Genomic DNA, 15,495 nt, shown 5'->3' on the forward strand with positions numbered 1-15,495 from the left:
AACATATTGACTACACCATGGACTTTAAAGCGATAACCTGAGAACTGACAGGACGCCAGTGTTCCCATATATGGAGTGTCGCCGAAACGCACTGGATTGTGGGTAGGACGTCAGTTCGGCCATAACTGTCTTTCCCAGCGGCTGAAGGAGAGATTTGAAGTCATGACAGGTTTTAGAGGTTTCACTCATCTCTCCGTGAGTCCTCTTTCTCTCCGTCTGCATTGTCTTTTTAGTGTGTATAAATGGCGAGTTTAAAATAAACCCGAGTGTTTGACGATCAGCATACATGTGTCATTCGAGTGTTACAGGCTAGTGTTGCTAGTGCTAGTGTAGTGCAGTAATGAGCCGGTGGTTGACATACAGCCGCTTTCAACTTTCTTCTCCCGGCTAAATAGAATCATCATTTATACAGATCCTTCAGGCTTTTATTCTTGATAATAATTTGCCCTGATGTTTCTTCCGGTTGTAGTTTATATTGTATGTTAATGTCCCTTGTTCTGTTGCGTGTATCAAGGTCAAGACACATTGATACTGTACTTTCAGTGACAGACTGACCTCTCTAACAGGTATTTTACCTGAGAACATGCTGATCCAGGATGAGAATGCCATGTCAAGCACATTTGGAAATCTTGGGACATATGTCAAAATTGTATTAAATACGTCTGCTTTTCATCATTTAAAGCAGTGGTTCTTCTCAAACTTTTTCGTTTGTAAGGCCCCTTTGTGTAGGGTGCATCGCTTTGGTGCCCCCAAATAAAGACTTATAATCTTAAACTTGAAATTTTAGTTAAGCCAATAACATATTCAGTTCTACAATGCTGAAACATCAATTGTTTTGGTTGGTTTGTTGGCTTATGTTTGATTGCATAAAATGTATGCTAAATTTCTATATTTTATAAAATGCCACAAAATCTATGGCCCCCTCGATCCATCTTGGGGCCCCCAGTTTGAGAACCACTGCTTTGAACTCCAAATTAAAATTGTTGATAATAAATGTGGGGTTAGAGGTTTGGAATTGTCATTTGGAAATTCGTGGACATTCAATTTATGGATTTTTTTATAGGGAGTATAACAATTTATATATTCCAGGATGTAAAACACTGTGAGGACAGTCTCTAATATAATACATGTATAATCTATATCAAGTTGTCTTTAATGAACTGGAGTTAAATTGGTCCTTAGAAGTGTTTATGAGGCCAGAGGTACTTTAACCAACTTAAAATACCCATAATACACCTCTTCTCAACATATTTGAGGTCATTTATTTCATACGAGTTACATACTAAGTCTAACAAGAGTCTAACAAACCCCCAAACACTTAATGTGAACGATATTAATAGTGATGCTTGCTTAAGCAGACAGCCCTGTTTTCCACAGAGACGTTGTTATGCCGCTGCTGCTAGGAGGAACGAGTCACTGAGTGAACCTCTGGCCACCCGAAAACCTGCGACACCAGCCGTTTTCCCAGCCCAGGATGTTCAGGTGATTGAGGTTTGCTGATGTTATGAGCTCAGATAAGATGAAAGCCTTCACAGCATCACGCTTTTTCTTTTCTTTTTTCACCATGTTTCATGGCTGTGTGGTTTAGGTGTCCAAGCTTCCCAGTGGTCTTCTCGTCGCCTCTCAGGAGAACTACGCCCCAGTCTCTAAAATCGGGGTGTTTGTGAAAGCAGGCAGTCGCTATGAGACCACAGATAACCTGGGTGTCACTCACGTGCTACGATTAGCAGCCAATCTGGTATGTTCTGAGCTTTTAGAAATAATGTCACTGAATACATAATCATACAGCAAGTTGTATTCAGACGTTATGCGATTTATGAATGTGTCATAATGAATTTGTTCTGTGTTTCAGACCACTAAAGGTGCATCTTCCTTCAAGATTTGTCAGGGTCTGGAGGCCGTAGGTGCTGGTCTGAGGTCAGTTATAGATTTACATGAGACCTCCCTAAACACTTTCAGTTAGACAAACTCCAGCAAATCTCTCACTCTCATGTTTGCCTTGTTTCAGTGTGACATCATCGAGGGAACACATGGTTTATTCTCTGGACTTTCTGAGAGATGATTTGTGAGTGTCTCTTTTAAAACATGAGCTGAAGCTGGGCATGACAGCAATTATTTTATCTCACATTTTAATTGTGTTGTTTGGTCTCAAATTAAGCATGTAGGATTATACAGCCCTATTTGTATGTTAATTAATTTTAAAAATCATGGTCAAAAACACTTAAAATGGAACTAAATTTAACATCTTAATTTGTAAAGCTCATAATTTTATACGTGCATTTAATTTTTCCTGTACGTTACCCATGCAGTGACACCGTCATAGAATACCTTGTCAATGTGACCACTGCTCCTGACTTCAGGCCTTGGGAGCTTTCTGACATCTCCCCTAGAATCAAGATAGACAAGGCTGTAGCCGACCAGAGCCCACAGACAGGTACAACCTTACACCTGCAGACTGTATAACAGCATGAAACGGTATAGAAGTTGCCATGATAACTGGCGTAAGTGTGATGCTCATGACAGGTGTTTCTCACACAGGTGTTCTTGAGAAGCTGCATGAAGCTGCATATAAGAACGCTCTGTCCAACTCACTGTACTGTCCAGACTTCATGGTGGGCAAGATTGGCGTTGATCACGTAAGTGACCGAAAGCTCATCTGTATGATTCAGTCTTCTTAAAGGAACAGTTCACACAAAAGTGAAAATTCTGTAATTTACTCGCCCTCAAGTTGTTCTGCTTGTAACCAAATCGTTTTTTGGCCACCAGTGACTACCATAGTAATTTTTTAAAATACATTTCTTTGTTCTGATGAACACAGAAGATATTTTGAAGAATGTAGGACAGCAAACAGTTCTGGGGCACTTTTGACTACAATTGTCATTTTTGTGGTTATAAGCATTTTTCCAAATATCTTTATCTGTGTTCATCAGAACAAAGACATTTATACAGATTTTGAACTCGAGGGTGAGTAAATGATGACAGAATTTTTATTTTTTGGGTGAACTGTCACTTTAAGTGTCTGAATACATAATGAGACATAAGATGAGGTATATGTAAACACGTTCTCTTTCTGCTTTGAAACTGTAGCTGCAAAAGTTCTTTGTGAATCATTACACCAGTGCACGAATGGCTCTTGTTGGATTAGGTGAGTCTTTCATTTTGAATGCATATTTGTGCTCATAGGCTATGGTTGGGAACTGTGTCAATGGCGTTTGTTTTCATAAACAGTTTCCAGTGTGGACAGAACACCAGACTTTTCAAACAGATTACTTATGACTAACGCTAAATGAGCTAAGAACTGTTATTGTTTATATTGCATTTAGCATTTTAAATAGTTACAGATTTTTTTTTATCAGAATGTGCAATCAAAGTTGCATATGTTTTGTGGGAATAAGTTGTATTTTGTAAAATAGTTTCAATAAAATTTTACCTTACCTTTTATTTAATAAATAGTTAGCAGTTATTGGATTGCATTTGTGCTGCCTTGAAATCATTTTTTTATAGAAATTTAAAGTAACAAATGTATTTAATATAGCTGCAAGCAGCAATATGGGGCCAAGGCTCCGCAAGCGCAGCGAGGAGCCTCAATGGAGCAAAAAAGAGACACACGGAAAATCCGTGATGAAAAAGGGACAGGTCGAGAAGAATAGGTGAAAACAAACTCAAAGCACACAATTTACACACAAGCACAGAACACACCCACAGTCGGATTCGAACCACTGACCCCAAAGACTCCATGCCAGTGACTTAGCGAGTCTCGCCACTGAGCCGACATCTCACAATCGGGGCTGCTGAGCAAAGCTATAAGAGGTGTAAGTAGCAATAGGTAACAATAACCAAAGTTGCAGCTGTGACAGCGCACAGCCACAAGAACAATATGTACGTGAAAAACGCAATCACAACGTACACTTCATATATACAAGCAACACACGTGCCTCTCGGGATTCGAATCCGCGACCTTGCAGTCTAGGGTGAGCGACTCATTTGACATAGTGCACTCTGCCTGCCAAGGACAGCTTTCAGAGCTTCAAGCATCGACATAGGCCAATCCCCGAAGGGGCTGAAATGAGACAGTCGAGCAAATGTAACAGAAATACAGTGTACAGGAGAAACAGACGTCAGAAGTGACAATGAAAGCAAGAATATAATTTTGTATAGTAATGCACAAAACGTTACATCCAGTCAGAATAGATCAATATGAGAAAGAGACAATGTCATAGGCACAGTCAACTTTGCAGAGGTATTTCTCAAAAATCGCCCCAGAAATCAAAAATCAGTTCGGCCATTTCTGTGCGCCTCGGTTCAAAGTTCATATGAGCGGAGCTTGGAATAAAATAGAACACTTTTGTCAAATGAACAGCGAAAAAATATGTTTTTCATATGCTTTACAATAAGTAAGGAACCGAATGTTAGAATATGACAAATTAGGCATCAATGGAATCGGCACGGACCAAGAGAAATAATGATCGTCAGAAAACGTATTTCAGACAAAGCGTTCAAGAGTTATAGGCAATTATATAAAAGCATTATATCTTATGAATGCTAGGTGGCGCTGTCTTGAAATTTCAAGGGCACGTTTGGGACAGTAATTCGGTGACTTTTGTGTCAAATTTGGTGGCGATATATCATACCATTCGAAAGACATCGCGGTTAATAACACATTTCAAAATGTTGGACCAATCGTGACAGAATCGTAATCACTGATAATCGCTGTTCCCAAATTTGGCATGGACCCCCAGTCCAAGGTGTCGATGACACGTACCAAGTTTCGTATTGATGAATCAAAGATTGGATGAGTTACAGCCACCAATACATTTTTGGGAAAAAACGCAATACTGTACTTTTCAAGATGGCCGCTACTGTAATGGGCGGAGTCTTAATGTAACACTTGGAATGCGATGGGCGTGAGGAGTGCATGACATGTGCCGAGTAGAATTACTGTGGATCGATGGGTTCAAAAGTTACAGCCGTTTGAAAAGTGCATTTTCGAACTGCTGGTGGCACTATAGAGTGAGTGCTAGAGACCCCATAATTGGTCACATGATTATTGAGGACCACCCCTATGAGTGTGCCAAATTTCATAATTTTCCTACGTACGGTTCATAGGGCTGCCATAGACTACCATTGGTTAAGAAGAATAATACCAACAGAAACAATAGTGGCCATAGCCCCTTCGGGGCTTGGCCCCTGAAAATATGTCACTATGAAGATGTGATTGTCTTTGTTTGTGAAGGGGTCAGTCATGATGTTCTTAAGAAGGTTGGAGAGCAGTTCTTAAGTGTCCATAAAGGAACCGGAGCAGCAGGGGCTAAAGCTGTATACCGTGGTGGTGAGTACATCAATGACATATGTTTGAGCTGAATGGAAATTCTTTGTGTGTAATAAAGGTACAATTTAATGCATATTTCTTTTTAGAAACAAAACACTTTTATAGTGTGAGGAGCTGTTAAAATATTTAGTTTTAAGTAGGGATGCACCGAATCTAACATTCTTGGCCGAAGCCGAAGCCGAACATGATGTGAAACACTTGGCCGAAGGCCGAATAATACCGAACACCGAATATGGTTTTTGCATTTCTTCTATTTATTAAGCTATTTTTTCACTATTGCACAAACTGAATAGTCAAAATTTGCTTTTAAAAATTTGTCTTGCTTTTCAATAAAATACAATACAACTTAATATAAAATTGATCAAAACAAAATACACTAAAACAAAACATTTAATAGCCTATATTAATTAGGCCTATAACTGACTGATAAAAGAATGTAATGTAAGTTACTCTGTACCCCTACAACAAAACAGTTCATTAAAAAGTGTCATTCCTTATTAGGCCTATAAACTAAAAATACAAATAAACTAAAACTGTTGGATTATTATAGGCTACGTTGCAAAATGATTTTAAGAAAAAAAAACATCGAACGCAAGCAATTCTGAATGATGCTGACTGACAACCATATCAGTTCACGTCTCTCTTCCAAACTCCGCCCACAGAAGCTGACTGTTCTCTGGTGCACTCGTGGCCGGGATGCACAGAACATACTTTGACAAGTTGTTTAGTACAGGGAACTGTGTGCGCGCGACCACTGTATGATGTCAAAGGATGTCGCGAGCGGCGGGGCTACTGTCAGACAGCCCGCTCCCGTCTGAAGTACACAAGTTACCGACCGGTAAAGACGCTTTCATTCGGAAATTTACTTCCGTGCGGCAAGTCCCGTGCTGTGTCTTTCTCTGACACCTTAAAATGCTCCACACACACACTGCCAAAAAGTTTTGCGGCATTAATAAAGCGCACGTCTCTCTCTCTCTCTGCGCTGGTTGCTAGTTGATCATTTCTCGAGTCATGTTCGGTAAAATTTATTCGGCCATTTCACATATTCGGCCGAATACCGAACATGCGTTTTTTGCTATTTTCGGCCGAATATATTCGGTGGCCGAACATTCGGTGCATCCCTAGTTTTAAGAAAAGCTAAAAGCCCCAAGTGACCTTGAGTTAGAGTGATTTTACACACACAGTGCCTAATGTTAAAATAACTAGAATGCAATTGCATTAAAATGTTTAAGAAGGTATATTTAGTTGTACAAATCTATTTGTCAAAATCTGTGTTTCCTACACAACTTTCTATTTGCAGTTAGGGTGTTTTTTCCTAAATTCACATTACTGTAACAATTACACTGAACAAAATTATAAAAGCAACAGTTCTGTTTTTGCCCCCATTTTTCATGAGCTGAACTCAAAGATCTAAGACTTTTTCTATGTACACAAAAGGCCTATTTCTCTCAAATATCGTTCACAAATTTGTCTAAATCTGTGTTAGTGAGCACTTCTCCTTTGCCGAGATAATCCATCCACCTCACAGGTGTGGCATATCAAGATGCTGATTAGACAGCATGATTATTGCACAGGTGTGCCTTAGGCTGGCCACAATAAAAGGCCACTCTAAAATGTGCACAATGCCACAGATGTCGCAAATTTTGAGGGAGCGTGCAATTTGCAGACTGACTGCAGGAATGTCCACCAGAGCTGTTGCCCCGTGAATTGAATGTTCATTTCTCTACCATAAGCCGTCTCCAAAGGCGTTCCAGAGAATTTGGCAGTACATCCAACCGGCCTCGCACCGCAGACCACATGTAACCACACCAGCCCAGGACCTCCACATCCAGCATCTTCACCTCCAAGATCGTTTGAGACCAGCCACCCGGACAGCTGCTGCAACAATCGGTTTGCATAACCAAAGAATTTCTGCACAAACTGTCAGAAACCGTCTCAGGGAAGCTCATCTGCATGTTCGTCGTCCTCATCCGGGTCTCGACCTGACTGCGGTTCGTCGTCGTAACCGACTTGAGTGGGCAAATGCTCACATTTGATGGCGTCTGGCACTTTGGAGAGGTGTTCTCTTCACGGATGAATCCCGGTTTTCACTGTACAGGGCAGATGGCAGACAGCGTGTATGGCGTCGTGTGGGTGAGCCATAACCCAAACCCAGCCATTGAAGAGGAGTGGACCAACATTCCACAGGCCACAATCAACAACCTGATCAACTCTATGCAAAGGAGATGTGTTGCACTGCGTGAGGCAAATGGTGGTCACACCAGATACTGACTGGTTTTTGGACCCCCGGATCCCCCAATACAGTAAAACTGCACATTTTAGAGTGGCCTTTTATTGTGGCCAGCCTAAGGCACACCTGTGCAATAATCATGCTGTCTAATCAGCATCTTGATATGCCACACCTGTGAGGTGGATAGATTATCTCGGCAAAGGAGAAGTGCTCACTAACACAGATTTAGACAGATTTGTGAACAATATTTGAGAGAAATAGACCTTTTGTGTACATAGAAAAAGTCTTAGATCTTTGAGTTCAGCTCATGAAAAATGGGGGCAAAAACAAAAGTGTTGCGTTGTGTTGCTTAAAATGTATACCGAATAAATTGTGACATGGACATTTTGTTTGATCATTTAGTATTCATTTAAATATTAAAGCGCTGTGGTTTGTTTACAGGTGAGCTGCGCACACAGAGTGGTGGAGCTCTGGTTCATGCGTTGGTGGTGTGTGAAGGGGCAGTAACAGGCTCAGCAGAGGCCAATGCCTTCAGCGTGTTGCAGAGGGTTCTGGGAGCTGGACCGCATGTTAAGAGAGGATCTAACATTACCAGCAAACTCAGCCAGGGCATCGCCAAGGCTACCACTCAGCCGTTTGATGTAAGTTTACCTGTTCTCATTCTTTCATGAGGTACAGATGGATTGTTTTGACTTTACAATGGATTTGATGGTTTTTACTTATGTTCTTAACAGGCCACAGCTTTCAATGCTACTTATTCTGACTCGGGACTCTTTGGAGTATATACCATCTCACAAGCACACTCTGCCAAAGAGGTGAGTGTCATGACCAGGACATACGGCAGCATCAGCCAAACAATGAAAATGTCATGTTGGTTCAAAACTGTATGGAAGAGAAAAAGAGAAATAATGTAATAGTTTACGTTGACCACATCTGTCACAGAATGGTGAAAATAATTGTAGCCAATGTATATAGGAGAAAAAAATCATTATGGGATTTCCCCCCCTACTTCCAATGGATTGATTTTTTTATATATAAAAAAGACATATATTATTTATAAGATATATTTCTTATACGATAGCAAAAGGAGTCTTCAATTCAGTTGATTTATTTTCACTTCTTTGCTATTATTTATTTACCAAGGGTGCCAATATTTTGGCCATGACAATATATTTATGCTTATTGTCCATGGTGTAAACAGGTTTTTTTAATGACATTTTCTGTCATTAATAAATTACGGTTAAATGCCGCCACATCCGAAACCCAGAGGGCACTCACGCGCAGAAACTCCGAATATGGGGCAAAGAAGAAGTATAATTTTCACACGTAAGCCCTGTCCCAAAAGGCGCACTTCATGTGAACTTGCGGTTTCGTGGACTTAAATTGCGCGTGCTCACCAAGTCTACATCCCATTTGTCTTCAATGAAGCCCGCATCTTTTGAGCCTCTGCTGAAGTTACCTACCCAGGAATCCTTGCGAACGACCAATCACAGAACAGATGGGAGGAGTGTCGTGGATGTCAGATATACGTAAACATGACATATTTTTTTTATGAATGATTTAAAATTGTTTCTTATTCACGTTATTGCTTATTTATTTTCTATTAAGCCAACTATTCAAGAATAAAAACTTTGAATGCAGTGCATTTTCTTACTTAAGGCAATAACCATGTTTTGTTGTAGATTTATATCTAGTTGTCTCTGGGCTTTGTAAAGCTGAACAACACAGCTTCTGTATTATAGAGAAATAATAACATATATGCAAATTAAGAACACATTATGCACATTAAGAATTGTGTATACAAATAAATAAATGAACATAAGTAGTTGCATTACAATCCTAAGTATCTATTGCATAATGCTTGTGTGGCATAATCACCATATGAAATACAGAACTATAAAAACTGGCAGCTCCTGACTCAAATAACAACAATGGGACAGCAGTGTGGTCGACTTCATGCGGCGCTGTGTGGACGGATCAGCGTATGACATCAAAGTACCGCAAGAGCCATTAGAAAGCACCGTATGCTCTTTCCGGAGTGATGACCTCAAGTCTGTCCCAAAAATGCACTCCCATGTACCCTTGTGGACTCGTGCCTAGTGCCCTATAGGTCTGCACTTCCTGACGTCACCAAGTGTGGACTCGGAGGAGGTCCACAAGACCGGAGTGCGCCATTTGGGATGGCTATAAGCTGTGTCCCAATTCGAAGGCTGCGACCTTCTAAGGTCGTGGACTTAAAAACGAGGTCTCGTTCTTCAAAGCACGCAGCCCCCGAAGTCCACGAAGCGAACTGAAATGAGACGGCCTAGCCTCATGCAGGATTTCAAAGTTATGTCACCTGCTGCTCCTTTCACGTGGTGACAGCAGCGGGACACAGCATAGACATTTCTGACTTTTTTTAAACAGACTCTCAAATAAAATAAACATTTTAAGGTTCCGAGTCTGTTGCGTTTATGTAGATTGAAACAGCCCAAATATATAAAATTAACCAACCTTAGAAATGTACTATAGCTGTGTCCCAATTCAGGGGCTGCGTGCTTCGAAGGCTGCATGTCAAGACCGATTGCGTCACAGCAGCGCGACTGAAGGCTGGTAAGGCTGTCCCATTTCGAAGGCTGCTTCAAAGGCAGCCTCAAAATGCAACCTTTTTTTCCGCTGGTTGACAAGGCTACAAAGAATGGATCCTTAACAGCCTCGGCTATCCCGAGATTCATTGCGCGCCTGTAACGGCTGCATATTGTTAAATATAAATTTATAACTTTAGTTAAATAAAAGCATGTAATCTGCAGAAAACTGTTCCAGTCCAGGAAATGCCAATGGTTATATTCTATCGCTGTTCTTCAAACCTTTTCAGGTATTTTCATGCTAATAAAGTATATTTATAATGATGTTTGAAATGCACAATATAAATGGCTCGATCTCGTAGTGATTTTAGATTGAGCAGTACTTCCTACTAATCAAAGGGCCGTAGTTCACAGAAGAGCTGTGCATAAAACACAGAATCGAACACAGAAGCCTTTGCGATTTCAGAATCACCCTAGACAGGTGTAAATAGTCTGAATTGCGATATATCGTCCCAGCCCTAATTAGCATATAGGTTTGGATTGACATGATTCATTTAATGATGGGAATGTGTTTGTGATGATCTCAGCTGAAAGTGAATGACTGACTGACACATACTCTCTCTCTCTATCTCTCTCTCTCTCTCTCTCTCTCTCTCTCTCTGCAGGTAATCAATGCAGCCGTGGCACAGGTGACAGCCATAGCTGAAGGAAGACTTACTGCAGATGACCTCACCTCAGCAAAGTGAGTATACAGCTTGTTTACACCAGCTGCCTCAGCATGTGTACGTCTTTCAGTCAGTAAATGAAAGTGCTTTGGCAAACCATTTTACCTTCTTAATGCAATGGGTTTTTCCTGTTCTGCAGTATCTGTTTGAAAAAAGTAGTATATTTTGCAATGTAGGCTCTGCTCAAGCTCTTTTAATGCTTGATCATTTACATAATGACAAGAATATGAACAGCTTGAAACCTAACAGAATGAAGAATAATTGAAGAAGTGACGGTTATCCTAAAAAAGTAGATGCTGTTTGTTAATTCTGCGATCGTTTTGATATTTGAAATATTATAGTGATATTTCATTATTAAGTCCTGTTATTCTATATTTGTAATATCTAGTTCTAAAACTTAATATGGGATAGTATTTAGGACCAAGACAAATCCTTTTGGTAACCTATTTTACTGTTCTGAAGAAATAATTTTTATAAGCAAAAATGAAGAAATACTGTTGATGTCTCTGTGTGATCTTGCCCTTTTGGGGGCAGCATTTTTGCAGTTGAGGTGGTGCTCACAAATGTTGTCATGGTTACAATCAACAGGGACTTTGTTGACACATCACTGTCTATATGTGTTACTAAAAATGAGGAGAAAATAGCTAAACTGGGTAGGATTTAAAATGTATAGTCTACATTATTGTTATAAATCATTGTTTTGGCAGTCCAACAGCAGCAGTCTGCCTGCTAGAAAGGACCTACTTGAGATGTATTTGTGAGAGCAACGTGTGTGTGATTATTCAGTGGGATATAATGTAGGCAGTGCTTAACTTTTACTCTTATTATTTTTCCCCATGCTCCCAGTTACGTCAGCTGAAAAGTTGTTTCAGTTGTGGAGCGAGTTATACGTTTTGATAGGAGCACTTTTTCTGCAGGCACTGATGATGGATAGAGAGAGGGTCTGGTGGGTGATGAAAGGCTTGTTATTATGTGTTTTAGGAACCAGTTGCTGGCTGATTATCTGATGTCTTTGGAGACTTCAGAGGGATGGCTGGAGGAAGTGGGTGTTCAGGTTCTGAGCAGTGGATCTTACAGCTCACCTCTGTCTGTGACACAGAGCATTAACTCTGTGACCTCCAATGATGTCATCAAGGTAAGTCACATGATTTTTTTATATGTATGTCACACGAAATCTACATTTTCTTGATCTTTTCAAATAGGAGGTTGTTGTACTATGAAGGCATACTGCAACACTCGAAAAGTGTATTGAAACCAAGTTAAAACTTTTTGTCTGAATGTTGTAGCAGTTCAGAATGATGATCACATATACCCACCCAGATAAAACAATTAACATTCTAAATGATATTTTATAGTTAAAAATATACTTTGTTAAAACAGTTTGTAGACAATGTAACTTACTGTAGAATCATAGAAATATCATGGAGCATAAATGCATCTGTGTCAGGAAAAATGTTGTACGTTGGTTTCAGTATTTTTATCATATCAGACAATCCCACACTATGTAGGCATATGAGGTATTTTAATTTGATATGCAACCATACGTTTTATGAATGATATTTAACATAACCACTCTTATATTTTCCACAGGCTGCAAAGAAGTTTGTTGAAAGCAAGAAGACAATGTCAAGCTATGGACATCTGGCAAACACACCATTTCTTGATGAATTGTGAAAAAAGGTCCTGATCTAAAATTAACTATATTGTCCATCTTATTTTTGTGTAAAAACTTCTCTGAGATGTTAAACCATGATTGCTGTACAAACATGTTTGGTCATTTTATCACAAAATCAGTTCCATCAATTTCGTCCATGTCCCTGTATCTATGTACATTCATTAAAACGATTGATTGATGATAAATATTTCTTCTGTCCTTCATAAGTGGCTTCTTTGACATTTGATTCTGACGTTTCCTCCAGTAGCCTTCAGGATGAAGAAATAAGCTACAAATTGGGCCTAATAAAATTAATAAACTCTTATTTTTGATTACGTATATGTTCTAAGGTTAAAATAAGTGAAGTAATTTCTAGAAAAATAAGTTCTAAAATATATGGATATTGTCCTTTACAATAAGGTGTTTGAACAAAACACAAGCAAACTTATATGTATTAAAACATTAGTTTGTTTGCATTAAAACATACAATTATTTGCATCTTTCATAATTCTTTAACAGTTGAGTTGTATAACAGTATATTGTCATTAAGTGTTAAATGGACAGTTCACCCAAAACATTTAAATTCTGTCATCATTTACTCACCCTCAGATTGTTCCAAACCTGTATACATTTCTTTGTTCTGCTACAGAAGATACAAGATATTTGGAAAGAATAAGTAGTAGTAACCCAACAGATCACATCCCCATTTACTCCCATAGTGATTATTTTCCCTACTATGGCAGTGAATGGGGGATGAGATCTGTTTTGGTTACTGACATTCTTACGATTATATTTATTTGTGTTCATCAGAACAAAGAAATTCATACAGGTTTGGAACAATCTGAGGATGAGTAAATGATGACAGAATTTTCATTTTTGAGTGAACTGTCACTTTAAGGTATGTATTAAAGTAATAGTTCACAAAAAAATGGTCCTGACTTGACTATAGTGATTTTTTTAATTCACAATATGGAAAATCAGTGGGAACCTTTTTTGTGTGAACTTCTCCTTAAAAGGCCCTGAACAGCATCAAATACCATTTATATAATCTGATATAATCTCTTTCAGTAATTTTCAAATATTTTATCCCATCAGTAACTCCTGCAATATCATATATTCTTTATTATTAAATTTATGTTTTTAACTGTAGCTATATAATTCCTGTTTATAGCTAAAGGGGGAAAATGCATTGCATCATTTCTTGTAAAGTTCGTTGATGATATTTACGAATGCATTGGTGTACATGTTTATTATTAATTTAGCTAATTGAAATACATTAAAGATATTAAAATAAGTATTTTTAGTTTGTTCCAATCATGTGTTGTTGACAGTGGCACGATGATGCACCGAACACAGCAGAGAGTGAGACCCCGTAACCTTCTGTATTCTCGCGATAATAGCAGAGCGTGATCTCGGAGGCCTGTTGTGTCTGACGATAGACGCTGCGTGGGGGTTTTCGCTTGATGTCATTGGGAAAGACGCGAGAGCTGCGTTTACATCGTTGTTTCTCATGCTTCAGTGGCGGTTTGCTGTCTTTAATTCCCTTACGCACTCACATAACACTCTTTAACCCCCCCAGGCTGGTTTTTCATCCGTTTTTGGCATGAAGAAGATGATGCGGCGGTGCCGTGCTCGCCCTCGGCGGTCGTGCAGATGCGCGTGCAGCTGAGGCGAAAGATGGACCATAACACCGTCGACGAAAACGACCGATTGCGGCTCTAAATAGCTGTTTTTCTTCTTTTCCTGTTAAAATCACGCCGACGAGAACTTGTTTTGAGATGGCTATGAGGACGTCGAGCGGCACAAGGCCCTCCGGACGACAAACAACCCGTCGGGATCTGTAGCCCGTTAGCTAGTAACAGAAGAACACTGCAGTCACCATATGAGGAGGATGATGATGAGGATGGAGCACCAGCCCTGAGCTCTTATTAGGAGGAAGATCAGGGACATTGCCTGGTCTTTTGGGCCTTTATATTGATCTAAAAGGGCCCTGGACTTCATATACATCATATCATATCATGCAGTCGGGATTGAACAGTGAACATTCTGCTTACTGACTGCTTTCTTATATCTAAAGAAAGATTTGCTCACTTTTTCAGTCAAACACCACTGACCAGATAACCTGAGATGGATAAACTTACCATTATTTCAGGATGTCTATTTCTGGCTGCGGATATATTTGCCATAGCGAGTATTGCCAATCCAGACTGGATCAACACTGGCGAGTCAGCAGGTGAGATGTGATCGATATTTCTCTGTTGTTATGTATGCAGATGTGTACAAAACAGCAGGAGCTTTAGGTATACGCTCCTCTAAAGAGTTTATCTAAGTATTTAAGTATCTTGAGACAACAAAGACGGTTGTTTATGTTACATTAGCAGGTCACACTTTATTTTAACTTGCATGAATTATAGAACAACTTTGTTGTGCTCGTTTGTTAATGTGCATGCAAATATTTAATTGATTTTGGCTTAATATATTCAAAACAAAATGCCTTGGATTTTATGTAAATGTTCATGAACATTTTTATTTGATAAAAAATTGCTATATAATATTTAATAATTTATATGAGCAATAAACCTTGGAAGTCTCACCTAGATCATGAAGTTGAACAATTGAGACGTTCAGGCCTGAAAAATGAACGAGAATTTCAATAAAGAATGCATTTCTACACTCTTGAAAATAAAGGTGCTTTACAGATTCTTTACAGTGATGCCGTAAAACCATTTTTGGTTCTTTTTATAACCCCTTTTCGCCACAAAAAACCTTTTGTGAAACAGCAAGATTTTACGGATATAAAAGGTTCTTTATGGAACATTTAGAAAAAAGATTATTCTATGGCAATGTGAAACACCTTTATTTTTAAGAGTGTAGTTATTCTCATTATTTGCCTAATGTCATAAAATATTAATTAAGTTTGGTGTAATAAGGTAGTAATAATTTAATTTGAGCTTATTTTCTATTTTAATATATATATAATAATTCTATTTTAA

The 15,495-nt window shown here is 39.0% G+C and overlaps 2 protein-coding genes across 2 annotated transcripts in view; both read left to right on the plus strand.

Annotated features, from left to right (window-relative positions):
• Nucleotides 1–86: 86 nt before the first annotated feature.
• On the plus strand, nt 87–12,729 carry LOC130561985 (cytochrome b-c1 complex subunit 2, mitochondrial). The gene is made up of 14 exons (XM_057346707.1): nt 87–195; nt 1,378–1,482; nt 1,589–1,738; nt 1,853–1,917; nt 2,009–2,065; nt 2,310–2,434; nt 2,539–2,636; nt 3,088–3,145; nt 5,234–5,329; nt 8,001–8,200; nt 8,294–8,374; nt 10,789–10,865; nt 11,830–11,983; nt 12,439–12,729. The coding sequence occupies exons 1-14, from the start codon at nt 163–165 to the stop codon at nt 12,520–12,522; spliced, it is 1,383 nt and encodes a 460-aa protein (XP_057202690.1). The 5' UTR covers nt 87–162; the 3' UTR covers nt 12,523–12,729.
• Nucleotides 12,730–13,922: 1,193 nt separating this feature from the next.
• The window catches only part of mosmoa (modulator of smoothened a), a 40,718-nt gene continuing 39,145 nt past the window's right edge, over nt 13,923–15,495 (plus strand). Inside the window, exon 1 of the mRNA XM_057347042.1 lies at nt 13,923–14,735. Within this exon, the coding sequence (XP_057203025.1) occupies nt 14,630–14,735 (106 nt within the window). The 5' untranslated portion in view covers nt 13,923–14,629. The remainder of the gene's footprint in view (nt 14,736–15,495) is intronic.

The sequence above is a fragment of the Triplophysa rosa genome, linkage group LG11 (genome assembly GCF_024868665.1).
Source record: "Triplophysa rosa linkage group LG11, Trosa_1v2, whole genome shotgun sequence".
Lineage (NCBI taxonomy): Eukaryota > Metazoa > Chordata > Actinopteri > Cypriniformes > Nemacheilidae > Triplophysa > Triplophysa rosa.